Source organism: Hirsutella rhossiliensis, assembly GCF_020360975.1.
Source record: "Hirsutella rhossiliensis strain HR02 chromosome Unknown scaffold00022, whole genome shotgun sequence".
Taxonomy (NCBI): domain Eukaryota; kingdom Fungi; phylum Ascomycota; class Sordariomycetes; order Hypocreales; family Ophiocordycipitaceae; genus Hirsutella; species Hirsutella rhossiliensis.
In genome coordinates this window covers 467189-491476 of record NW_025408688.1, presented here as the reverse complement: position 1 = coordinate 491476, position 24288 = coordinate 467189, and the positions used below count along the sequence as shown (strand labels likewise).

General features: G+C 55.5%; 6 protein-coding genes across 6 annotated transcripts; 3 read left to right on the top strand and 3 right to left on the bottom strand.

Annotated features, from left to right (window-relative positions):
- Window positions 1–2635: 2635 nt before the first annotated feature.
- On the top strand, window positions 2636–3082 carry HRG_11744 (uncharacterized protein; the record flags this gene model as incomplete). Its single annotated transcript, XM_044870214.1, has 1 exon — window positions 2636–3082. One exon carries the CDS (start codon window positions 2636–2638, stop codon window positions 3080–3082), a length of 447 nt encoding a protein of 148 aa, XP_044714709.1.
- A 1750-nt stretch (window positions 3083–4832) lies between these two features.
- On the bottom strand, window positions 4833–7578 carry HRG_11743 (DDE superfamily endonuclease domain-containing protein; the record flags this gene model as incomplete). Its single annotated transcript, XM_044870213.1, has 8 exons — window positions 4833–4972; window positions 5054–5301; window positions 5367–5522; window positions 5636–6225; window positions 6429–6551; window positions 6752–6814; window positions 7045–7367; window positions 7422–7578. 8 exons carry the CDS (start codon window positions 7576–7578, stop codon window positions 4833–4835), a joined length of 1800 nt encoding a protein of 599 aa, XP_044714708.1.
- A 1145-nt stretch (window positions 7579–8723) lies between these two features.
- Window positions 8724–9824, top strand: HRG_11742 (BAH domain-containing protein; the record flags this gene model as incomplete). Its single annotated transcript, XM_044870212.1, has 6 exons — window positions 8724–9000; window positions 9070–9363; window positions 9427–9443; window positions 9552–9557; window positions 9619–9723; window positions 9813–9824. The coding sequence occupies 6 exons, from the start codon at window positions 8724–8726 to the stop codon at window positions 9822–9824; spliced, it is 711 nt and encodes a 236-aa protein (XP_044714707.1).
- Window positions 9825–10961: 1137 nt separating this feature from the next.
- Window positions 10962–12493, top strand: HRG_11741 (endonuclease-reverse transcriptase domain-containing protein; the record flags this gene model as incomplete). Its single annotated transcript, XM_044870211.1, has 4 exons — window positions 10962–11011; window positions 11145–11191; window positions 11470–12297; window positions 12342–12493. 4 exons carry the CDS (start codon window positions 10962–10964, stop codon window positions 12491–12493), a joined length of 1077 nt encoding a protein of 358 aa, XP_044714706.1.
- Window positions 12494–16298: 3805 nt separating this feature from the next.
- HRG_11740 (DDE superfamily endonuclease domain-containing protein) lies at window positions 16299–17171 on the bottom strand (the record flags this gene model as incomplete). The annotated part of the gene is made up of 2 exons (XM_044870210.1): window positions 16299–16954; window positions 17045–17171. 2 exons carry the CDS (start codon window positions 17169–17171, stop codon window positions 16299–16301), a joined length of 783 nt encoding a protein of 260 aa, XP_044714705.1.
- A 1573-nt stretch (window positions 17172–18744) lies between these two features.
- On the bottom strand, window positions 18745–23533 carry HRG_11739 (ABC transporter transmembrane domain-containing protein; the record flags this gene model as incomplete). The annotated part of the gene is made up of 4 exons (XM_044870209.1): window positions 18745–21124; window positions 21215–22424; window positions 22482–22956; window positions 23159–23533. The coding sequence occupies 4 exons, from the start codon at window positions 23531–23533 to the stop codon at window positions 18745–18747; spliced, it is 4440 nt and encodes a 1479-aa protein (XP_044714704.1).
- Between the last annotated feature and the right edge of the window lie 755 nt (window positions 23534–24288).

Sequence of the window (24288 nt, the reverse complement as noted above, 5' to 3'; positions counted from 1 at the left end):
CACATCGGGGCGTAGCCCCTTACACGAGCCCAAGGAATTCGTCCCGATCGAATGCCTAAATTTCTCTTACATCCTTCAATCCGTCTCTTGCTCATTTGACCTGTCCCTTTCCAATTCTGGAGCCTGTCTGATGAGGTACAGACCACTCTCCTCCGCCGCATTTGACGAAGAGTCCACCTGCCTTTAGCCGTCCGGTGTAGCTAACCTACCAGCTGTGGGGCAACCACAGGTATAGGTAGAGGTTTGTGCTGAAAAGAAAAGGTTAAGACAGAGGATGTATGTTAGTAGGGCGACGGTCGTAACTTGGCGAGTTCCCGGCGATATACCGGGCACCCAGGATCTGTAGCTGTGTGCTCCTTTTCCACCGCACGCTGCACTTGAAAACGTTCGAGGTGCAAGTCGACGCAGAATGGCCCGGTTGGGCGCACTGTCCACAGATCGGAGCTGGGGCCTTGCAGCGATAATGCAAGTGTCCGTAGAGGTGGCAACGGTAGCATCTCGCTGGTTGAAGTCCTGAACGAATGGTCGCGTGTATGCACACTCGCCATTCGCCATCTCAACCGTTCGTTTTGCAAGCAACCTGTCCACCTCCTCTTTCTTATCCAGGTGTACCACCAGAGAGCGGTATTCCTTGTCGACAGACGCTGTCCCGAGCCATCGCATCTTGTGCACTTTCACCCCGTTCATCCGCCCAAACACGGCGCATCCGATATCATCCGTCGCAACCCCACGATGGGCTCTATCAACCCGTAGAGGTACCACTGATCCCCATATAGCGTTCCCTTGTCGAAATGTGTCCTTATCCAGGTGTCGTTCTGCCGTACTTTATCGACGTCCGTCTCTCGAAAGAGAAGCCGAAAACGCCCGTTTCCTTTAGAATTGACGCCAAGACAGGTCACCCAAATTCTCAAGGGCAGCGTTCGCGCGCCGACGAATAGTGCCGGCATTGCCTTCCTTTATGTCACTATCTAGGACCCGACTCACGTCCAACCCAATGCCTGGCAGTGGTCCTGGGACTGGAGAGGGTGGTGGCGAAGGTGGCAGGTGCTGTTGCTGTTGCTGATGAGGCGCATTTCGAGTGGCGGACTCCGGAGGGCTAGCGACGCGTGGGAAGAGCTCGTTTCGAATGAACTCTTCCAAGGACTCGACGCGTTTCTCCGCCCTTTCGGCCCGCTCCTCGACGCGTTTCAGGAGAGCTTCGATTCGTGCCAATGAATCCTCGTTGGCACCGGGGTCGGCATTCGTCGATTTCGCTTTCGGGACGGCGGATTTCTTTCGTGATGGGCGCGGTTCTGGGTCGAATTGCAGTGTCGGTTTCAGAGGGCGACCGCGAGCGCTGGTCCTTGTCGCGTCGGCCGCGCTTGTCGAATTGGCCACAATGATGCTACAGGCCACATTGTCGTTCGTACCGTCATCCTCGTCATCGAGCAACTCGAATTGGTTCGAGTTGCGCTTGGTGCTGTTCTTGCTTTTCCGCGGCATTGTTTCAGGGGGGGCAGAAGACGCGGATTGGTACTCGTTTCGTTTCGCGTATTGTGGGCCTACTCCGCGATAGTAGACTTCCAGCAGCTCAGCACGTCCTGTGCCCCGTCTCGGGGACCTGAGCGACCTAAAGGTCGCTGGACGGAAAATACAATAATAATAATAATAATAATAATTTCTTAGCTCTGGCGCCATGGTATCAATCCCACTATGACTGAGATTTCGTTCCAACATATCGCACGTATACAACGTCGCCATGGGAACTTATGGTGACCCTGCACTTTAGAGTTTCGTCATGATTTTATAGATTTTATAGAACAGCCATCAATGAGTTTCCGTAGAGCATGTTTGCTGGAGTTGCAAGATACTAATTCTGTCACGTAGTTGTGTGGGGTTTAGCTGTACATACTAACATGTCTTAGCGCCTTAACCTAGTTTGGTCGATAAAGAGGTCAAATCACGCTTGGTCGCGTCAGGCACCAACAGGGGCCGACTAACGCGTCTAAGAAGACGCGCGTAAAGGCTCTCCGCGGTGATTTTCGCGAACCGCATCACTCATTCGATCGATTCGATCGAATTCGGTCGAACGCCTGGGTGCCGTTCGATTCGATGGGCACTAAAATGCACCTCAGTTCGATTCGTCTGTCGAACGAAAAACGCCACGTTCGATTCGATGCTGTCGAACGTCGAACGAGGCACTCCGCGTTCGATTCGATGCGAATCGAACGGGGCCGTGGCAGATTCGACATCGAATCGAACGCCAAGAAATTCGATTCGATATTTGTAAGACTTGGCATCGAATGAATCTATCGATTCGATTCCCGTTCGTAAGATGTCCATCCCTGCCTGTAAATTAGATCATCTCAGGTAGACTCGTCCCTGAATGTCCTCAAGACTGGAAGTTGCCGCAAAGTTCTAGGTACATCTAGATTGACCGATGTATGGAGTGATTCTCACTCTACGTAGGAGTTTGGAACTAGGGAACACTATGAGTATTTTCCTGTATAAATATCACATCATCTTCCCCGAAATCTGCCCTCTCTTCTATTCCTTATCCCGAGTCCTTGAATCTTCCATATCTACTTACTCCGTTTCCACTTGTTTGTTTCCTGAAACTCATCTTCTTTCACCAAACCTGTCCTATATTTCCATAATGCATTCGAGCTACTTGCCTTCACTCCTTCTCGCCGCCGCTATCGGCTTCGCGAATGGGGTCAACTACAATGGCAAGGAAATGCCAGACTGCCCGGGATGGTTCGTGCAGAAGGGCCAACCCGAGAACGACTACTGTTGCATTACCAATCAACGCCCTGCGGCCATCTCGCTCACAAACATTCCGACTTCGGGACCAGACAACTGTTACGCCAAAGTTCCAGTGACGGCCAGCGACTTCGGCGAGCGCGTGTCGAGCGCCAGCAATGCATTCTACAGCAAGACCGGTTCTGTGCAATCCGCTCCTGCCACCGCCACCGCCAGCGCTACGAAGGCAGACCAGACGGGATCCGGACACTCTGCCACAGCTGTGGTCGAGAACGGCGCGGCGAGGGACTTTGCGAGCGCCGGTGCTTTGGCTTTGGGCATGGCGGCTTGGTTCGTGTAAAGGGCTAGGCCCGTAGGGTCTCGGCTCCGTTCTCGAGTCTCGACAAAACCCCCACACGAGCTCCAGAGTTCCGCTCAGAAAGAAGCCCGCGCCACTTTCTTTCCAGTTTTTCTCTTTTTCTTCTTTTCTCTCCAGCTTTAGGATACTAATTGCAGTCGCTCAGCTAGTTGACAAAACACTCAGTTTGAGACCGTTACAGTTCGTCGCAATCTAAGTCGCTGCAATTTCCTGGGTGAGGTTTGATCTCTATGAGTACAGCCCGTGTAAGGAGCGCCCGTGTAGTAAAGTGGTTGGGCCCGTATATCACGGCAAGCCAGGGCGGGCGGGCGTTGGGAATGCGCCGCCAAATTTTGGTGGCGGGGTCCTCTTCCAAGCGTATGTTTGAATACTCGCGAGGTTCTGGGTGAAAAAGGCACGAAATCCCCCCCCCCGCTCTAAGAGTCCTTTCGTTCCTCAAGGCAAAGGGGACAAAATTTCTGGGCCAATGGATTCTGGGGGTGGCTGAGGGTGGGGCAGAGTCCTTTCGTCTCTTTCGTTCCTCAAGGCCTGGCGGAGGCGACTGGGGGAAGTAAGTGGGAGGCCTCCGGGTTTGAAGTCAGCTGAGCTTTTGCCGAGGCAGCCCCACCAGCTGTTCTTTCACATATCTTTCACACATACGAAGGCTGCGATCAAAAGAAACTAGACTCCTCAAGGTCACAAGGGCCCCCTGCCACTGTGTAAGCCGCATGCTTATATACTGTAGGACAAAGAGCTATTACCTAACTAGGGAAGTGAAGCTATTCATCAACTATTTCTTCCCAATCAGAGTTATCGTAACAATCCATAAAGACAGGTCCTGGCTGAGATAATAGAAACTGTATCTCTTGATAAAGGGCTTGTTTTTCTTTGTGTGAGAGCTTTGGTGGGGCTGTTCCTTCTTTATAGTGGTTGTGGTCCTTGACCCGGGGCATCAGGGCCTTCCCGATCTGGGCAAAAGACTCGCTCTTCTTTTCCGACTTGGAGCAGTATTTGGCCGCGTAATCGATTACCTGCTGGAGGCTCGTGCAGGGCGAAACATCTGTATTGGCTAGCCACGCAACGGTAAGCAAGCGGTTGTAGTGGTTAATCTGGCCATCGTTCCTCTCGACCCTGAAGTTCCAGTGCTTAGAATGAGGAACCTTGTCAGGGAGGCTAGCAGGCGCTGTCCGTGAGAAATCCAAAGCGGCACTCCACCTGCTTGGTATGCTTATTGAGCTGCATACAGTAGTTGTTGCAGCGGTGGCGTTGCACGCGGTTGACCACCATTGATAGGAACTGAACCGTAAGGGGCTGCTCCAATAGATTGCCGATCAGGGGATTCCCTTCTCCAGGCGCCTGTATTCGCTGAGTCTCTGGGTTGACAGCAGATACATGATATCCCCAGATGCGGGCGAATTGCTCCCGGGACTGATCGTTGTCAGGATCTAAGTCTGGGTGGCCGCTTAGCCAATATAGGCCGTGGTGGTGACTGGAACCCCTGCCCTGCCACTCGTAGCGGCCCCAAGAGTCCGTTAGGTTGAACTTCTGCTTCAGGACAATAGTCCTAAATAGCGTATAACGTTTATGGAAGTGGTAAGCAGCGATGTGGGCGTTGTCCGCAGCAGTTGCCGGGATAGAGCCATCCGCGCCACCTCAGGAGCTGTTTGCCACTCGTCAAATCGAGGCATATGACGGTATAGGGATTCCCAGTGGTAATCGGCTGCACTTGCAGTAGCGAAAAGGCCAGGCTTGCCTAGATTATGGCATATGCTTCCAATTCCTTCCTTTGCTTATACCAATACGGCCGGGTGCCCCTGATTACCGCGGCTTGGCGCGTGATTGACTGGATCAGCGCCTGAGCCTCCGGCTCGTCAGGCTCAGCCATCGCTCCCTCTAGGTCGGCGCGGGTAAGGGGTTGACGGCGGCTGTCGCGTTGCTTGACGAAGTAGTCACTTCGCTTTCGGACCTGCGCACGTAACATCGTATTGAGGGCGACGAAAGGCCACGTCTTATGGCGGGCAAAACGTCCGTCATGCCATCTCATCGCATGGCCAAGGTAGTCCTGATACGTGATGCTCCGTAAGCGAAGCTCCACGAAGTCGGCCTTGCCGTCAGGGTAGAGGGTAGGGAACGCGAGCGTTAACAGCGGCTGGGAACGGTTGAATTCGTCGATAGGGGTCCTGCGAATGGAAGGCAGTGGCATCTGGTGGTGAGTCTGCGCGCTACGCGGCATATACTCCAGATCAGTCATGCGCCCAGGGTTAGGGTCCCATCAAGAAATCGGGACTGCAGAGCGTTCAATTCGGTATCAGTGACCTGCAAATTCGGGATCGCTGATGCATCGGCATCGCTAGGGTCCTCTTCCACAACCTCCTCAACGGGACCTTGGGGGACCTCGCCGTCAGCTATGTCAGCCACTTGGCTGGCAATGGAAGCAACTATGCTGCCATCAAGAGGAAGACGTTGCAGGCGATTCTGGCTCACAACGATATCGCGATAGCCCGGGTGGTGACGGTGTAGGTAATGCAGCCAGGCCGACAGGCACGAGCGACGTACCCGGAAATCGCGAGCAAACTGTTGCCGAAAGCGAGGTCGCCCTCCACATTAGGAGGCCGCAGGAGGACGATATCTAGCTCTTCAGGTAGGACTGGGAGCTCTTCAAAGAGCCTGCCAACATTGCGAAGGAAGTGGACAACGTGACCGCGATATTTGTATTGAGCGCCACGCACCTGCAAGACTTTCACATGTACGTGAACCCTAGCGATGAGCATCTCCTCGACCATCGTTAGATCAGGTAGATTGGCGGGGACTTCCCCAAAATCAAGGTTATTCGCAGCGCTAAAGAAGTAGGGCTCGTCGAGGGCTTTCTTCCTGTCTCGGCCAATGCAGCGACTGCAGATTTTCGAGCTATTTCGCTTCATATCGAACCAACGCTCCTGGCAGCGAATGCAACTATGCACCTTGTCGTCATTCAGGGCAGTATAGAACTCCTGCACAAGAGCCCGATCCTCCTCACTAAGGGCAGGCAAGTTAAGGTCCCCTGTAAAGGGCGGATCAACCATCTGATCGAACTGTCGCTCTTGAGGCTGTGGCCGTGGCCGGGGGTTCATGTTGACTTGACGTGTATAACGGCCGCGGCAATGACTCTGTGGCAGTAATGAAGGAGTGGCAGGAAGCCATTCTTGTGATATAGACGTGCTTAGCACAAAAGTGCAGTCCGCCTTGGAGGCGTCAGGTTAGCTAGTGAATCGGTCCTCTTCGAGGCTCTGCGTGGCAATGGCTTCGAGGCGATCTTCTGCATTGCGGCGACGACGGCTCGGGATTCGGTTATCCGCTCCCTTCGGCGTGCCCTACAGTTAGCACACTCTGTTGTGAACTTTGTAGGGTCCTTGACGCTTCGAAACTCGACTTCGGGCAGGTCTTGCTTGCAGGTACGGCAGTTGCGGACCGCCTGGGGTGTATCGTTCTCCATCTGACAGTATATATCCACTTCGTATCGACCTAAGCTGCTATATATTGCTCGGGCAGGGAGGCTTTGCGAGGGTTTGGCGGTGCTAGCAGAGCTGGCTGACAGCCGAGAGGTCCAAGACCGTGATAGATCTCAATAGGGAGGCTGTCTTTGCGGTAGTTAGATCAGGTCTAAACAATGTAGGAGGAGACTGTACAGCTTGCCTGGAGGTAAGGTAACCGGGGAATATTGAGAGGTAGGTCGGCCGCGGAGGTGATGTGTGAAACCTAGATACCGTTAGCAAACCAATGCGTTTGATAGATTCGACGGAAAAGAGAAAGAAGTGAAAGCTCTTGGCGAGCCCTTGGAGAGCTCCTTGGTTACCTAGTCAACGCTCAGGGGTTTATGGTGGGCCTTCATTTGGTGGCGTTATCAGCCGACCAATTCGTTCGCGAGTTGAGCACAGGGGAGGCTAATTGGCCAATCAGAAGAGGTTTTATGCTCGACTCTTTCTGACTGAGTAGAACGCCCTTCGGGCTGAATTATGGGCTTCAGCGTACTCGATAAGGTCAAGGGTATGGTGGGAGCCGTGGCCGTCAAGGAGCAATAGCCTCCAAGCACCTTTGCTCTTTGCATGCTTATCGAAATGTTGAATCCACGGCAGATTGAGCTGATCGTTCGTAAATCCCGTTTCCGTAACACCAATAAGGGTATCGCCATCTAGCTCCTTGATGCCGTACCACTGTTCGAGGTGGACCTTGCCGGATAGGATCAAAAACGCAGGGATGTATCGACCATCGGCAGAAATCGCTTCAACGGCTGTTGCCGACTCCTGTTTTCCTCAATACCAAAGTATTGCGATCGCCTTGATTTCGTGACGACAACGGTCCCTGCCAATACCAATACGGAAGCCCGTCTCGTCCATATTCCAGATATCAGCCGGGTTAATCCCGTACGAGGCAATCGTCTCGTGGAGCTTCTTGAAGTACTCGGTAACGTGCGGGACTGATTCGGCAAGCTTGCGTTGGTTATCGAGTACCTTTTGCTTCATAATATGATATCCCTTGCGTTTAATAAAACGGGATATCCAGTTTTGCCAACAAAGCATTGGGAGTCGAAGGGTTCGTTGCGGGTACCATCAGGGCCGACCGTGGAGCTTAGAACCCGATTTGCTGCATCGCGTAATAAGTCCTTCCGCACCGCAAGTCCTATACGCTCAAGACGATCGATATACAGATCGATTGAGTCCTCTTGAGCTGGCGATAGCCTCGTATGCGTTGCTTTATGGCCGCTGCGAGGTTGGATGCCGTGAAATCGCAAGCGGAGTCGTTCGCGTGGAACCCCAAATTCCTTAGCCGCAGCGCGGGGACATATTGGGATTTGCCTCAATGGCTTTAATAGCCTCGGCTACGCGCCTTTCAAGCGTAAGCTCTTTATTCTTCATAATGTGCCGTTGTTGAGGTCAAGATAGAGGCTTGAAGCGGTGAAGTGACACAGCCAGGTGGTTGACACAGACAGGTGGTGAGGACCCACTTTACGTGGGTCTGTGGGACGAGTAGGTGACGTCCCAAAACGGGAAAGGTACGGGTAAACCTCCCGCTGGCAAAAATGCGGGTAAACTGTTTGGACCAATCAGATATGTCTTTTACGGTGTGAATAGTTTTATCACAGACAGTATACATGGGAGCTGACCAATCACAACGCTGTCCACGGGTAAACTATGGGTAGGTTTGACCTATCATAATGGCGAATTTGAAGTGGGCTCCAATCAAAACACAACTGTTAGAAAAGTGGGCCGCATTTTTTCCTCAGTAAAGAAGCACAGCTGAATCTGCGCACTGCGTGTACTTCGTCACTTCGTAGCACAAATTTAGAGCTTTGCTTACCCGTTGGCGGGGCCCTTCGGGAGCCACTAAGGGGACATTAAGGGCATGTCCCCTTAGTGGCTCCCGACCACCTAGGCAACCCAAAAGGTACATGGCAACGTGATCGGGTTATCCAGCAGGAGGCTCGGAAGAACCTGGCAGCGGCCTGGTCTTGTTGAGGCAGAAGTGGCCGGATCTCTAGCAAATCTCATCCAGCTCAGCCCCTAACCTTAAACAACACCACCGCAGCAGACAACTTGACAGTGCCTGCAATCGGCAACGCACGCGTGCAATCGCCCGGAATTTCCATCGCACGACAGTAGTGTCGGTCATGAGCTCGGGAAGAAAGAGACATCGCGCCATCGAAAACAACCGCGCAGAATGCCCCTTCACTGTGGCCACAATCGCGGCGCGGTCCTGTGAGGAGCTGGACCAAGCTTCCAAAAAGCGTAAGCGTGGCGTTCCAAACAAAAGCAGGTTATATCTCGTCCAGGTGTCGCCATTCGAGCCCATTGGGAAGTTCAAGACGTGTCAGTCGTTGGACACGTTGTATACCGTCAAGCCGTACAAGCGATGGTCCGGTATGACCCGCTACAGAAGTTTTGTTTGTGAGTGCGATCCTAGAACTTCTCACTGCTTCACAGGAAAAATGTTCGGTATTGAAGTCTTCCCAACAGTAGACAATGTCAAGTACCACAGCGACGATTTCGTGTACATTGCCAATGACAAAAGTGTTGAACGACAAGAGGCTGCTAGCGAGGATCCTCAACATCGACGCGTGCTGGGCCTCGCCGACTGTTGGGTGGCCAAGATCCTCGAGATCAGGGCATCGGACGAGTCTCACGTCTATGCGCGCGTCTGCTGGATGTACTCCCCGGATGAACTTCCTGCGAATATTGTCGATCACGAGAAGCTGGTATCAGAGTTGTCGCCTTATTACAGCCACAATGAGTTGATAGCTTCGAACCACAGTGAGTTGAGACTGTCCTAACATGGGTATTCTCAGTGATTACTAGGACTTACAGATGCCCTAGTGGATGTCATTAACGTTGTCAGTGTTGCTATGCGAGCAACTGTCCACCATTGGATGGGGTCGGGCGATGATCGAATTCCGGATGCGCTTCACTGGCGACAAGCTCTTGACTGTCACACCTTACAGCTTTCTGTAGGTATGCTGCCAAGTTGAAGGTCTCACATATGAAAACTGACATATTCGGTACGTACAGTCGGTTGAGTCGTCGAGCAAGCACGGCAACAACTATCAGTCAGAAGCATCGACAATGGAACTGTGCACGACAGAGGAGCAAGTGGCCGCACTCGAAACGACTCCTGTACGAGGCAGGGGCCAAGGTGCACGACCGCCGCTCAATGACGAAGGGTGCGAAAACGACGATTCCACACAAACGAACCATACCAACAGCAACACGCCTAGGACGTTGGACCTATTTGCACGAGCCCCATATGCCCTCACCAGAGATGTATCAAGGTTGGTTGAAAATGGCAATAACCTTCGGGAGGTGAATGGGGATTCGCATGATGTTTCCGTCGAGACGCAGGTCACACAGCTCAAGTTGGCGGTCGAGCCGACCGAGCTCCGGGCGCGGTATCCTGCGTCAGATATTTCCCATACGGAACGTACCCTGAAACACGATTATATGATCTCGCAAACCGGTGCAGGCTTGGTCCCGCTGCCGCCTGCCCATGGAGACGTCACTCATCGACCCTACGAGACTGCGACGCCGACCTATCTCCCTTCCAAGACTCAGCACCAGCTTTTGGTGCACTTGCAACATGTTTTGGAAGAGACTTGCTTCGAGTTTGGAAAACGAGTGATGCCTGATACTCTTCACCAACGTGGATGGGATTGCGCGGAGTCAGTTGAGCTAAATCGCTGGATTGGTGAACTTTCAAAGCGCCAGAAAGGCTTCTCGGATATGGAGAGCAATGGAAAGCAGTTGGACAGCCTCTTCCGCTCTGTTGCCAACATTCGGCATAGCGCTGTTCATCGGCGTCAAGTTAACACGAAGGGCATGGAAAAGTTCTTGCTGGATGCTGAGGCATTGGCAACGCTCTTAAGAGATTTCGGGCGCAGTAAGGAGATTGCTATGCTCCGACAGAAGACGCAAGCGACTATGAAGGAACTGGAGCGTAACAAGCACGTTTTGCGGTCAAGGTCAAAAGAAGCTCTTCGGGAAATAGCAGCCCAGAGAACGGAGCTACAAAACAAGGAGAATGCAGTTATTGCCGCGACGGAGAGACTAGATGAAGAGTACACATTTTTGGCGGGGAAAGCTGTGGAGGATGCGATCGCTTTTGAGCAGCAGGGTGCACGGCGCGGTATTACCTAGTCTCCTGCCGGTTTTCTAGACAGACATCTCAAATCTGGCCGATAATTGCCTTCTCGTGGGTCAGATTTAGACGACATATGCTACTAGATCTCAAAAAGCCTGGATGATTTGCCTTCCTCATTCAGCCCGAATTGGCCGAAACGGTCATCACGTAACAGTGCACGAGCTTTCGCCTGCTGCGGCTTAACATTAGAAAGCAACACGCGGTGCAGCTGAGCCTGATGAACGACGAAGATCTCAAGGGCTACCGTGCATTGGCCATCTCTGAACCGTACGCGAGGAGGATAAAACAACAGGATAATTACGAGCCCAATAAGCCACAGCAGCTGGTGAGAATGATACCGATCAGGACCATGCTCTGGGTCGGAGTGACCTCGAGGCGGAGCAAGCGGCAACGCAGTCAGCGGATTTGACAGCGGCAATCCTTCGGCTACCAGACTGATATCTAATGGTATCGTCGGTGTACGTAGAGGGGAAGAGCGAGGAGGCGCTGTCGAGAGCGGTAAGAGATATGTGTGACGGTCATGCACTGAGCCAGGAGGCTGTGGACTTTATTACGAAGATTCTACTCTTGAAGAAGATAAAGGAGAGCAGAACAATACAGCCGGGTGTCCTCTCCCTAAATATGTCTTCCGTACGTGTGGGCCGTGGCTTAACAACATGTGGGTCATGTACGCAAACGGGGTGTGACGGTGCTCAACGAAAGCCGTCACAATATGCATGGATTAGTGGCGGGCTTCCGCGGTGGAACTGGACGGCGAGCAGACTTCGTCGTCGCTGGTGACTTTAATCGCCACGATCTACTCTGGGGAGGCGACGAGGTAACGGCGAGAAGACAAGGGGAAGCGCAGTCGATCATCGACCTGATTAATGACTGTGGGCTCTGCAGCCTGCTACCGCGAGGCACCAAAACGTGGCAGGGCCGAGACTCGGAAAGCACGATTGATCTAGTGCTTGCGTTGGCCGAACTGGCAGACGAGATGGTGATATGCAACATATACCCCATGGAGCACGGATCAGACCATATAGTTTTTGACGATGGCGAACCGTGTGTTGACGGAGCGTCCCTGTTGCAGGCCGAGGTCGTCGCTCTTCTAGGATCTCCAGCCGAATTTACCAACAGCAGCGCCTGGGCGTACCTAAACACATACCTGTTGTACTGGCACGTCTTTCGACAGGAAAGTGGCGTAGGGGTCACAGATGATCCCCTGGGTGAGTCGGTTGTCGTCGAAGAAGCAGGCCCCAGGATCTCCCACGTCGAGGCGTATCAGCACCGTGGAGAGCGCCTGCGAGGCCTATGCCTGTACGACTATGTATCGCTCGTCAGGCTCGAACGCAACAACAATGGCGGGAACCTCTTTCTCAGCGGCGGGCAGAGAGTTGGCGACACGGCTGACGCTGAACAAAACGCAGTCTATCGCTTCTCAATCATATGCCGCCAGCTCGATTTGATACGACAAAACGACGGAGGCGATGTCGGCCAGCTCTGCCAGTTCATCGGCAGCGAGGGCAGGACCGGCAAGTCGCGAATCATCGAGGCACTCGCCGAGTTGTTCAGTAGGAGGAGCCTTTCGAATCGCCGCTGATCATGGCGACGTCAGGGATTGCCGCAGTCCGGATCAACAGTATCACGATCCACTCCACATGCGGGTTCTCCAAAGACCAAGGGGCGGCCGCGAACACGGCGAGAGATCTCGACGAGGTGCGACTGCCAAGCAAGCGGATCGGTTCGTCCATGGCCAGTTTCGGATGAATTGGCAGAAGAAAGACGTGCTGGTTATACCATGCGCTATCTTCGTCAGAACGTGTTTCCATGTCATACCGGTGCGCTGGTCTGTGAGCGGGGAAACGTTGCAACCCCGCGGTAGAGTGATGGTGAAGTCAAGACGTTTGTGGAGGGCTGGCATGACCAGATTACCAACTGTTGTAGAGACAAGTTGCGGGGGAACGGGTTGAGCGAGGAAACTCGGGGTGTCGCTCCTAGACCCTTCCGCTGCTGCCTGGTTGGGGGCAGCAATGCTACTCGGCGCCAGCTCACTTTCTGGCTGCAGTGAAGACGATATTGCTTATTAAGAAGGGGTTGCAGTCCTTACAGCTCAGTACTAGTTACCAAGCAGCGAGAAGTGAAGGTGCTGTCAGTCGCCCAAGACGAGGACTTGCTGCACTGTTGTGAAGCCAGAATCGGCCGCAGGTACGTAACGGGAACCCAGGCACCCATAATGGGCGAAAGGGCCTAGGAGCGACACCCCGCGTTTTTTGTGCCCAACCTTCTCCCTGAACTTCTCTCGTGCGACAGCTGGTAATTTGACACGTTAAAAGGCTCGTACTGTACTGTATGTACATACCGGGGTTCATGCAGAAAGACTGGCATCCATCACAATGGTGGCTGCAGTTCGATGCAGGCAAACATCCGCTAATGCACAGGGAGAGGATGTGACGGGGCTACGATCTGCAGCTGCAGTGACGTCCAAGATGACTCACACCACCCGGGACAGTCAGAAGCACCCACTTGCAGCAACGCACATCCACCTTGCGGTCACCACCTCGCATTGAGAACCAACTGCAGTATTAGGAGCAACACGGAACTATGGGTGACTATGTACATGTACCCAAAAGTAGAGCTGCTGAAATGCATCTCGAAGCGGACGCTGTCTGGCAATGTAGATTCTGGCTCCTGGTCACTTTATCACCAACGACTCCGAGACCCCGCGTCGCCCAGCTTCCCTTCCTTCCTCCTCCTCTCTCCTGTTGTACTTCATAGTACCTCGATACGATCATATCTACATTGCCTCCCCCACTCTTCCTTCCCCTCTGCGTACACCGATACTACCATCAGGTCTCGATCCGGCAGCCGCAGGAGTGGCGCCGTCAAATCTGAATGCGTTGCCACCTGCTCCGCCTGAAGGTCACATCGCATCCAGAGCATGCTCCGGATCGGCCAGCCTGTCTCGTGCGTCGTCGGCGGTAACATTTTCACCTCGTCGCTGTGGCTTATTGGGCTCGTAACAACCTTGATGTCATCGCTCTGCGAGCTGCCACGCTGCAGCCACATTGTGCTTCCACTTCCAATAGCAATTGTTCTGCAAGACATTGCACTGCAGCCAGGCCCCACATCCTTTTTCATGATGCACGCTCGTGCTGAAGGGTGGGCAGTGAATGCCCTACAGGGGCGGGACACCTCCGATTGGCCTTAGAGGCCGGTTGTTGGTTCTTGGTTTGTTGCAGCCTTGCAACTAGTACTGTAACGGAGTCATACCCATACACGAGGCGCATGGTTCCCTTTTCGGCGAAGACTGCGTCTACATGGGAGCATGTCGTATTTTGAACTAGAACCGGGCGACAGTTGTGAGCTATTTGGCTTCCATATCGATAAGCGAAGACGAGTAATACTGCCCCAACTTGCCGCTTCGCAATAAGAGGTGGAGCGAGGAAGGGAGGCGACTTTGCCGCAGTCGCACAGCGAGCCGCATTCACGTGCTACACATCGAATGTAATGTATGTAGGGCGGTGGGAACCAACTAACCTACAGACAATGTGTTTTGGATGCTGCCTGGACCTGCGGACTGACCTGTCACTCTCAAAATCCTACGCTAGCTCTTATCGATCGCACTCAGCCTCCATAGTCCGGATGACGTTCCTTCAGTCTAGTCCACGCTCTATGATACGCTAGTGCATCTCAGTAGGTTAAAGTGGAGCCCAACACCGAACTGCGATGATGCATTAGCAGCACAGCAGACCAACAACGCAACGATAGTGCTCACCAATCACGAGTCATGAATAACCAAAGCGGCACGGGGAAATTGTCACGAGGTACATGTGCGTCAGGGGTAGGAATATTAGCCTGCGGCGTTGATGTAGGAATGTGGCTTCCACACTCAGGGGTGCGGAGTCTACGTACGCTAGGAACGGTCACAACACGGCACAAGTCACTTTACCGTGACGCGTAACAGACCCCTACGCGTTTTGTAAACAAAAGAGTTTTCCTAGCCTGCGCCGGTACCTACTTAAGGTCCCGGCTGCACCCCTCCTTAGATGGACGGGGCAGAGCTTTCAATATACACCACAAGACTCCTAATGTGCGCATCCACATAACTGTGACAGAAATGCACTCTTTGGTTGCTGCCGCCTTCCTCGTCCTGGACCATATTTTGCACTTATAGGGGAATCAGGTTTCTGCATGGGACGAAAGAAAGTGGAGCAGAATGTGGAGAGAGGAAGGTACGGCACGGCTAAAGCCCACGATTATATCTGCAGCCCTGAATTAAGTCACGTCCGGTTGGCGCATGGCGCTAACCCCGGTCAACCCGCCGACCAAGGGTCCCGTTGGGGGGCTCTAGCGCAAGCAGAGCGAATTTTCCGCCTGTTCTCGCCATCTTTGCAGCCACGTAGCGCACCCGCAACAACGTGCGCGCGGCTGCACTTCCGTAGGCAGGGGACGGCGGTCGAGGCGATTTTGGTGGTATGGGTGGTTTCGGATTTTAGTGGCCGTTTCAAATATTTGGCCGGATAGTCAAAGAGTTGTTTTTTGCACGTATTCGCCTTGTTCTGTGCTGAGCCAGTTAAGAAGCGGCAAATCATGGTACCCCCCTGGCGCACGAACTCCACTGATTGGCGCACTGGCGTTCCCGCTTATTGTCGTAAGGCAGAATATGTTGTTGGAACGGCGCAGCAGGAAGTTACCTCAGCAGTGCTCAGGCCATTGGTCATGACTACGCCACCGGAGCGGACTATACCTAATCGGTAAGTCACATGCGCTCCTCGACCATTTGTTCGAGGACATCACATGACCTTACTAATGGCCTGAGCTTGCTGAGGTAAGCAGGAAGGCGGAATAGGTCACCTGCCAGGTCACGTGGGGCATTCAGTTGAGATGATTACCTCAGCAAGCTCAGGCCATTAGTAAGGTCATGTGATGTCCTCTTGGTCGAGGAGCGCATGTGACTTACCGATTAGGTATAACGTAATCCACCCCCTTCCCGGTCACACCCCCTACCCGCTCAAAAATTCCCCACCGACGCGACCCGCACCTCACGTCACGACCAACCGAACACAACAGACGGCAATTGAGTCCAAGAGACAAACAAGCAAGTCAATTCAGAACTGTCTATCTATTACACGTCCGGGCATTGTGTTCAAAGACCTGCATTTACTACACCGTGGTGGTGCACGCTGTCTTGGGACGCATAGCTCTTCTTCTCTCTGCCGTCGGGCCTGCTCCTCCTCGACAAGTTGTTGCCGTGCATCATGGTTGCCATTCCTGTCAACCTGAACGCGTAACCGTGACAGAACCCGGGTCGGATTGAATGGGGAGAGGCCTGTGGCCATGAATCCACTTCGGATGTTCGACGGGGAGAGTGCTTGTCGGCGGGCCTCAACGTATAGAGGCAGTAAGTCCTATTTCTCAATGTGGTTGACCCCTGCGAGCATCTTCTCTTGAACTTTCCGCTCATATATCGTTTCCAAGGGCCAAAAGCACCCAACATCCAGAGGCCGTAAGAGATGTGAGGAATGAGCTGGCATTGGGAGTACCACAATGGCATTATCCGTACAGTACTTGACTACTTGTCAAATTCCGGCGTAACATGACTGCCATGCCCGTCGAGAATGAGAAGTCGACGTGTTCCAACCGTACGGCGCCGTGTGTATGGGTCGAAAACTGCCTTTAACCAATGCAATCCAAGGTCGTCCGAATTCCAACCTTTGTCGCTCACGGCAATCTGCCAGTCCTTGGGCACACCTGCTTTGTACCAGCTTGCTTGGTGCATATTGCCCTGGAAGATGACCATCGCCGGCAAAGCCCAACCTTGGCAATTGATAGACTCAATCACCGTAACCCATTCTCGATTTCCTGGCTGCATGACCATAGGCCGACCTCGCCGGTCAGACCGAGTAAGGACTCTTGCCGTCGCAATGACTCCCATTTGAAACCCCGTCTCATCGAAGTTGTAGACATCCTCGTCAAGAATCCCCCATTTCTGCTTCGCCATTGCCACTCGATCGTACCATTCTTGGATCGTCTTCGGATCTTCGCATTTAGCACGTTGGTAATCATATCGACGAGAGTATTTCGCCTTGATTTCGTCGTGGCGGCCAACGAACTTCCGCACCCAATTCTCGCCGACAGTTTCTTGGCCGCGTTCAGAGAGCAACAAGTTGGCCATGTGGCGACTGTAGACCACTGTCGGCGGCATCCCTCGCTCATCCATCGACAAGACTCATTGTACGAGGGCAGTCTCTTCCGTCGCCGTCAACTTCCGGTTGTTCATCTACGCGTCGCGTCGGGGGCGGGGTCCGCGCAGTCGACCAGACACTGTCGACTGAGGGACATCATATGCCGTCGCGGCTTTGTGGGTACTGTCGAATTGGCCTTGGTGATAGGCCTTGACGGCGAGCAGGACGCGTGGAATCGATTGGTCTCGAATTTCCGTCATCGTGCTCGGCTTGTCTCGCCATGAAGTGCGGGTCGCGTCGGTGGAGAATTTTTGAGCGGGTAGGGGGTGTGACCGGGAAGGGGGTGGATTACGTTAGTCCGCTCCGGTGGCGTAGTCATGACCAATGGCCTGAGCACTGCTGAGGTAACCACATAGCTAGCATCGTGGCCTCCTCCCTCCCTTGAAGAGCTGAACATAGACAAATACAACACACCGGTTAACCCCACCCTTTGCATGCAAAGAGACCTGCCAACAGTAAGTGAGGCCAAAGACTCGAGCTGCGCAGGCTGTATGTCCTCTTCGAGTACCCGCCTCTGGGAAATCACTTATACCAGGGGGTAGAGTCGGATTGAATGATTAGTCGAAACGGAGCCCATTTCTCGCGGGTCATGCTGAAGGGGGGGGGGTTAGACAGTCTGTCTACGGTGCGCCAGCGAGACGGACCTGATGTCAACTGACGACATACACTTGCACGGATATGTAGGGATCGGGTACAATCTGTTCTATTGCCGTAGCTGCGCGAAGAAGACTGGCTATTCAGGGACGTCATAAGAGTCAATTAACGGATTTGCGGGCTCCAGCGGATGATAATTGTTCGCGACGGACAGTGATAGAGAGTCGGCTACAGCGCGACGCAGAACGAGGAGGCAGAAGATGATTCACTCAGATCGGCTTCGATGACGAGCGAGTGACAGTGCAGACAACCGCCCGCCGTCAGTGTGTAGACAGGGAGCTACCCAGGTCCCGCCGCTCTACCAATTGGCCGAGTGGCTGTTTGTGCTGCTTTGGCGTATCACAACTTGGATGCAGCAGTTAATAGGCGTTGGGCATTTGGTTAAAACGTGTTATCCGCACACGCGGGCTCGCTGAGTGGAAGCGCTCGGGCGACGACCGACCAGGATGGCGGCCAAGGATTTAAGGATAGCAATGACTATGGGTGGGGGCCGAACCACTTTGCTCGCTCTGCCGCGTTGGAAGTTAGCGGCTGCGTACGACTGTCGGGAATAGTCATTGGATATGTGTCAATTGCAGCGCACCTGTCGGAGCGCGTTCCACTTTTGCCTGTATGGTCTTCGCGAGAACGACCTCACACACTTGAGGCCTATCAATGGCATAGACCTCCAATAGAAATTATGCTAGTCCCTATTTACGAGCTCTTTAAGAACAGAATACCTCGCAGAACTCCAACTAAGAGAGGTCGGAATTATAGAAGCAGCGACATGACGGGAATTGAGAGGCGTGTATGTCGGGCCGACGACGCGATGGGCGCTTCCGCTGTGAACTTGATGTTCTTGTCGCTATACAACGCAGCTGTGAACAGAGACTATAGTTACACGCGCAGACTGATACAGCGAGCGTACAGCCTTTTCAGCCCGCCTGGGGACCTAAATTTGGTGTGGGCGCGGACGTACTCGGGGGGTTGACTAAGAACAGCGACCTGCGAAGAATGTGTGCCCAGCGCTTCGCGAGTCGAATTTGATGAGGCGTGATGTCCGCCTTTCCCCGGCACATCTGCAAGTATTGCTGCCTGTGCGAATAACAGTACTCGGCAGTTGGGAGGCACACGTTGTCTTTAAAGACCCCCTTTTTGACCGTCCGGGGTGGCGTCGCCGGCGACCTGGATGTCGGCAAGGCGGATGCCGCTGCGGTCGCACATGCCGCGGAAGATGCCGTGGCGGTGCCACAGGGCAAGGGGGGTGTCGAGCTCGGCGATGCGGCCGGCGTCCATAACGCAGACGCGGTCGTAGGCGATGATTGTGCGCAGGCGGTGGGCGATGCACAGCAGCGTCTTGCCGCGGAAGGCCGTGGCCATGGTGCGCTGGATCCTGTCGTCCGTCACCATGTCGACCGAGGAGGTAGCCTCGTCGCAGACAATGATCTTCGAGCCGCGCACAAGGGCCCGCGCCAGGGCCATGAGCTGCCGCTGTCCGAGCGAGAAGTTGACCCCGTCCTCTTCGACGGCGCTGTCGAGGTGGATGCGTGGGGATGGAGAGGAGGTGGTGGCGGGGAGGGAAGAAGAGGGGGAAGAGGGAGCGCGAGTGGCCGAATAAGGGTCCTCAGGCACGAGGTCGACCTGCCGCAAGGCGGACCAGAGCTTGAGGTCTGAGTGCTCGCCAAAGGGGTCGAGGTTGCTGCGGACGGAGCCGCGGAACAGAGTCGGGTCCTGGGGAATGATGGCCAGGCGGGACCTCAGGTCGTGCAGGCCGACTGTGGCGATGTCGAGCCCGTCGATGGTGATGGAGCCGCCCGAGATCTCGACGAGGCGGAAGAGAGTGCTGACGATAGAGCTCTTGCCGGCGCCGGTGCGGCCAACGATGCCGACGCGCTCGCCGCCGGCCACGTGCATAGACAGGCCGCGGAGGACGAGGGGCAGCTTGTCGCGGTAGCGCATCTCGACCCCGTCGAAGACGATGTCGCCCGTCTCGGGCCACGAGGCGCGCACGTCGACCGTGTGCGCCGGGGCCTCCTCGTCGAGCTCGGAGCCGTAGTGGTGCAGCCGCTCGACCGCGTTCATCCCGTTCTCAACCTCGACCAGTTGGCGGATGGAGAACTGCAGCATCTGGACAATGGAGAGGATGTAGCTGAGGACGAGGCCGCTAATGGACGGGTCGACGTTGAAGCGCGACGTGACGACGAGGATGGCGACGGTGACGACGAGCGCGTTGCCTACCAAGTCGAGCCGGACCGATAGCCAGCGCTGCATGGCAAAGGTCAGGTAATAGGCGGCGTTCATGTCGTCGATAGCGGCGCGGAGCCCGCCGACGAAGCGCGCCCGGACCCCGTAGGCCCGGATCGTGGCAACGCCGCTAAGGCCCTCGCCAAACTTGGCGAAGACGTGGGAGCGCATGGCCGACTCAAAGCGCTTGACCTCTCGCGCCGAGGCGCGGTAGTAGGAGGCGGTCATGACGAAGAGCAGGCAGAGCGGCACGAGGGCGAATGCAAAGTAGTGGAAGAAGGTGACGATGAGGGCGAAGACAGCGATTACCATGGCCAGGGTGAAGTTGAACATGCGGAAGGCGTCTGTCAGGTTGTTGTCCATGACGTCGACGTCGCGCGAGAAGCGGTTGGTGATGCGCCCGAGCGGCGTCGTGTCGAAAAAGGCCATTGGGGCCCGTAGCACTCGTGTTACCGCGTCGCGCAACATCACCCACGACGCCCGCGTCCCGAGCACGGATAGCAGGACAGAGAACAGGAATATGAGGAGCGCCTGTATCGCTCCGAGCCCCGCGTAGACGCCCATGTACTGGCCCGCCGAGAGGCCGAACCGGTCCGACGTCCAGTACGAGAGCCACAGGCTTGTCATGATGTTGGCGCCCTGTGAGAGGACGAGGACGACGAGGAGGAGGGGTGCGTTGAGCAGGGAGCCCGAAGCGCGCACGTAGGCGCCGTAGACGGACCACGGCACGCTCGACTCGGATCTCTCTTCCTGCTGCATCAGCGCCGCGCCCCTCTGTCTGCTCCATTTCGTCTCTTTGTCCGGCCCCCCGGCCGCCTCTGCCTCTGCCGCTGCCGCCTCCTCTCCCTCCATAGCCTCGTCCTCGCCCTCGTCCATCTTCTTGTTCTTCCCGTCCTCCTCGGCTGTCATCTCCATCAGCACCTGGACGCCCCTGTGGTCTCTTAGGAGTTCTTCAAAGGTTCCGACCGCCATGATCTTGCCACCCTCCATCCAGATAATGCGGTCGCAGTGGGCGAGCACCCAGAGCTGGTGTGTTGCGAGGATGCGGCACTTGTCCCCCAGCAGGCCGAGGATGGCCTGGTCAAAGATGTGTCGCCCCACATGGGCGTCGACGGCGCTGAGCGGGTCGTCCATGAGGACGATGTCAGTGTCAAAGTAGATGGCGCGCGCAAGGTTGAGGCGCTGCTTCTGGCCGCCCGAGATGGTGATGCCGCGTTCGCCGATTTCTGTCTGGTCGCCGTTGGGGAGCATGTCGAGGTCGGCCTCGAGGGCGCATCTGCGGGCCGCATCGGACAGGGTCAGCCGTGCCTCCTTCTTTCTCCGCAATTTAACAGGTGCGGTGGCAGGAAAGAGGGAGTCCACTCACGCTTTAATCACCTTCCTGTACCAGCGCTTGTCCATATCTTTGCCAAAGGTAATGTTGTTCTGCAGCGTCGTGTTCTGGATCCAAGCATACTGCGGACAAAATGCCCGCGATCCGCCAAAGACGACGTTCCCGCTCGTCTTGCGCATGTCGCCGGCTAGAGCGGCCAGAAGCGAGCTCTTACCGCTCCCCACGGAGCCGATAACGGCGATGAGCTCGTTCCGGGCAGCCTGCAGATCGAGGCCCTGCAGCTTGAAGGGGTCTCGTCGCTCCTCGGCCAGCGTGCTGGCGCCGTCTTCTTTGGCGGAACCCGGGTGGCGAGGGGCTTCCGACGGCTTGCTCGCATTGTCGGCGGCGGTGAGGGTGCCGACGTTGGGGTCCTGGGAGGTCGTCCACTCCCAGGTGAAGGCGGCGCCGCGCAGCTCGATGGCTTTGGGTCCCTCAGGGTCCATGACGGCGTCCTCGTCCTGCTCCTCCTCGGTGAGAAACTGCTCGATGCGCTGGAGCGAGGACCAGGCGTCGGTGACCTGGCCCAGGACGAGGGTCAGGAGATTGAGCGGGATGCGCAGGCCGTTGAACAGGGCGAGGGAGGAGAAGACCTCCGCCGGGGAAAGGTCGTGGTGGGAGAGCGAGTAGACGATGAAGGAGAGCATCGAGGCGAAGATTGGCAGCGACATGCTGACGGCGTTTATGGCGTTGCGGATGGCCAGCAGCACCTGGATGGCGTGAATCTCGCGGGCGCGGAACTGGGCGAGGCGGTCGAGGAAGGCCTTTTCCCAGCCAAAGTACTTGACGAAGCGGACCGACTGCAGGATCTCCTGCGTCAGCGAGACGCGCTGGTCCGTGATCTTGTTAATGGCCTCGCGGCGGCGGAACAGGCTGCGGATAGCCCGCGTCAGCACCAGCACGCCGAGGACGAGCAGGGCGAAGCCGGCGAGCGCGCTGTACGCCAGGTTGACGAGGAGGAGCATGAGAGTGATGAGGCAGAGGATGGGCGCCGTCCAGATCATGTGGAAAAAGGCCGAGGCCTGGTCGATGCGGTACGTGTCGACGCTCATGAGGTTGACGATGCTGCCGTTGGCCCAGCCGATGCCGCCATCCTTGCTGCAGTCCTTGCTGCTCCTCTTGTTGGCCTTCTTTTCGCCCACGTCCGCCTCCTCCCCCTTGTCCTCCTCCTCCTCCGTCTGGCCTTGTTTCTCGGCCCCTCCTACTGCTGCATCACCATCATCACCATCATCACCACCAGGCTGCTGCGCCTCTCGTCTGCCACCGCCACCGCCGCGCGCGCGGCCCGAGATGACCATTGCCTTTTCGTAAACCATGCTGATGAGCACGCCACGACTCTGCCCACCGATCATCATGCCGCGATAGATGAAGTGGCTGACGCACAGGCTCTGCAAAATCTGCATGGCCGTGATGCCGACGACGAGCCCGGCACCGCGGCCGATGGGCGGCCGCGGCCGCTGCTGGACGCTAGCCTGGTAGGCATCGGTGGCGAACTGGATGAGGAAACGAAGGGTAAAGGGCGCGATGACCTGCGGCAGGGCGCCGACCAGGGCGCAGAGGCCGCCGATCCAGAACTCGAAGATGAAGCTGTCGTGCAGCGCCCAGAAGAGCGGGTGCTTGTCGCCGGCCCGGATCCGCCGCCGAAAAGACTCGCGCACCAGCTTTGTCAGCGGCTCGACGGCGCGGTCCGGGTTGATGGCCCAGATGTCGCCCTGTTCGAGCCGGCGCTTGCAACCCGTCTGTGAGGATGGCGGATGTCAGCTTTAATCTATTCTTCACTTTTGGTGTTCTTGTTCCCGTGATCCAATGCCATCCCAAGTGTCCGTGAAACCTGGAGAGATACATCCCGTTCGTGCACGTGGGCACAGAGTGAGAAGTGAGGGAGAGATGGAGAGAGCGAGAAAGCATGAATCGGGACTAGCCATGTAGAAAGAGACTCACTATCATGAGAGGCGACATCCAGTCAAACGTCAGCTTGCTCAAGAAGCCAGCCCTGTATTCCCGAGACACGATGCGCTCCTCTGGAACCTCGGGGATCCGGCCGCCCCATCGCAGTGGATTCGCTCTGTCGCGCCAAGTCCGGCCCTGCCTCTCAATTCCGGCTCGGGGCGGCACCATCGTCGTCGCCACGATCGTATCAGTCGCATGGCTCTTTCTGTTTGTGGTCGCGAGGTGGCCGTCGCGGCTCAGCTCGGCGGGTCCGTTGTCGTCCTGGACCTCCTTCATATCGACGTCGCCGACGTCGCCGTGGGGAGAGGCATCGTGGGATGCATCGCCGGCGGATGCCTTCAACTCTTTGCTCTCGAGGTCTTCCATGGCGAACAAGCGAGGAATCGCCGTTGCACCGCTTGCCAAATGCTCACTCACGTACTTGAGGGGTGGTTCCTGGCTATCGACCTTGCCAACGGTGGCCGACGTCCCAGGGCGTGTCGAATGGAGCCGCGTGCGCACAGGGTAGTGGATCGATCAACTACGACAACATGTAGGCTCTGGTAAGAGCATGTTATGTCACCAACGGCGGACGGCGTGGTGATGGATCATGACATCAAGACGCGGCAACGTGACCTTGGACCTCGCCAAAGTGAGGATATCCGGCACCGCACCTTGCTTTTGTGTGCGGAGAGTCGACGGGCAGCGAACAAATTGGAATCATGGGGGAGCGACACAATAAGACAATCCTAATGTTGATCGGCGCTTGGGGGCCGCCTTTTTGCTGACCAACTGCTATTTTTTTTTTGTTAGCTCAGGTTGCCGAAGAAGGTGATAATGATACATTTGCTGTGTCTCGTTAAGCTGTATTCCCCTGCATGGCGGCTTTCGAGGTCCAGAGAAGCACTGCTAGCAAAGTGGAAGGTACACTTCGCGACGCCGACGCCAGGTCACGTCGGGAAAGTGGTGGATTCCGTTAATAAGACAATTGTCTCATATCTTGCAGATCTGCATTTCCAGTTCAAATCTTGGTATAGGCAGTTAATACAAAAAGATTAGACTGCGACTCAGTCCTGTAAGGAGCGTTACCTCGACCGATGTTGGCGTGGCATTTCCGGTGGTCCCTTTCTTTGTCTTGTCCA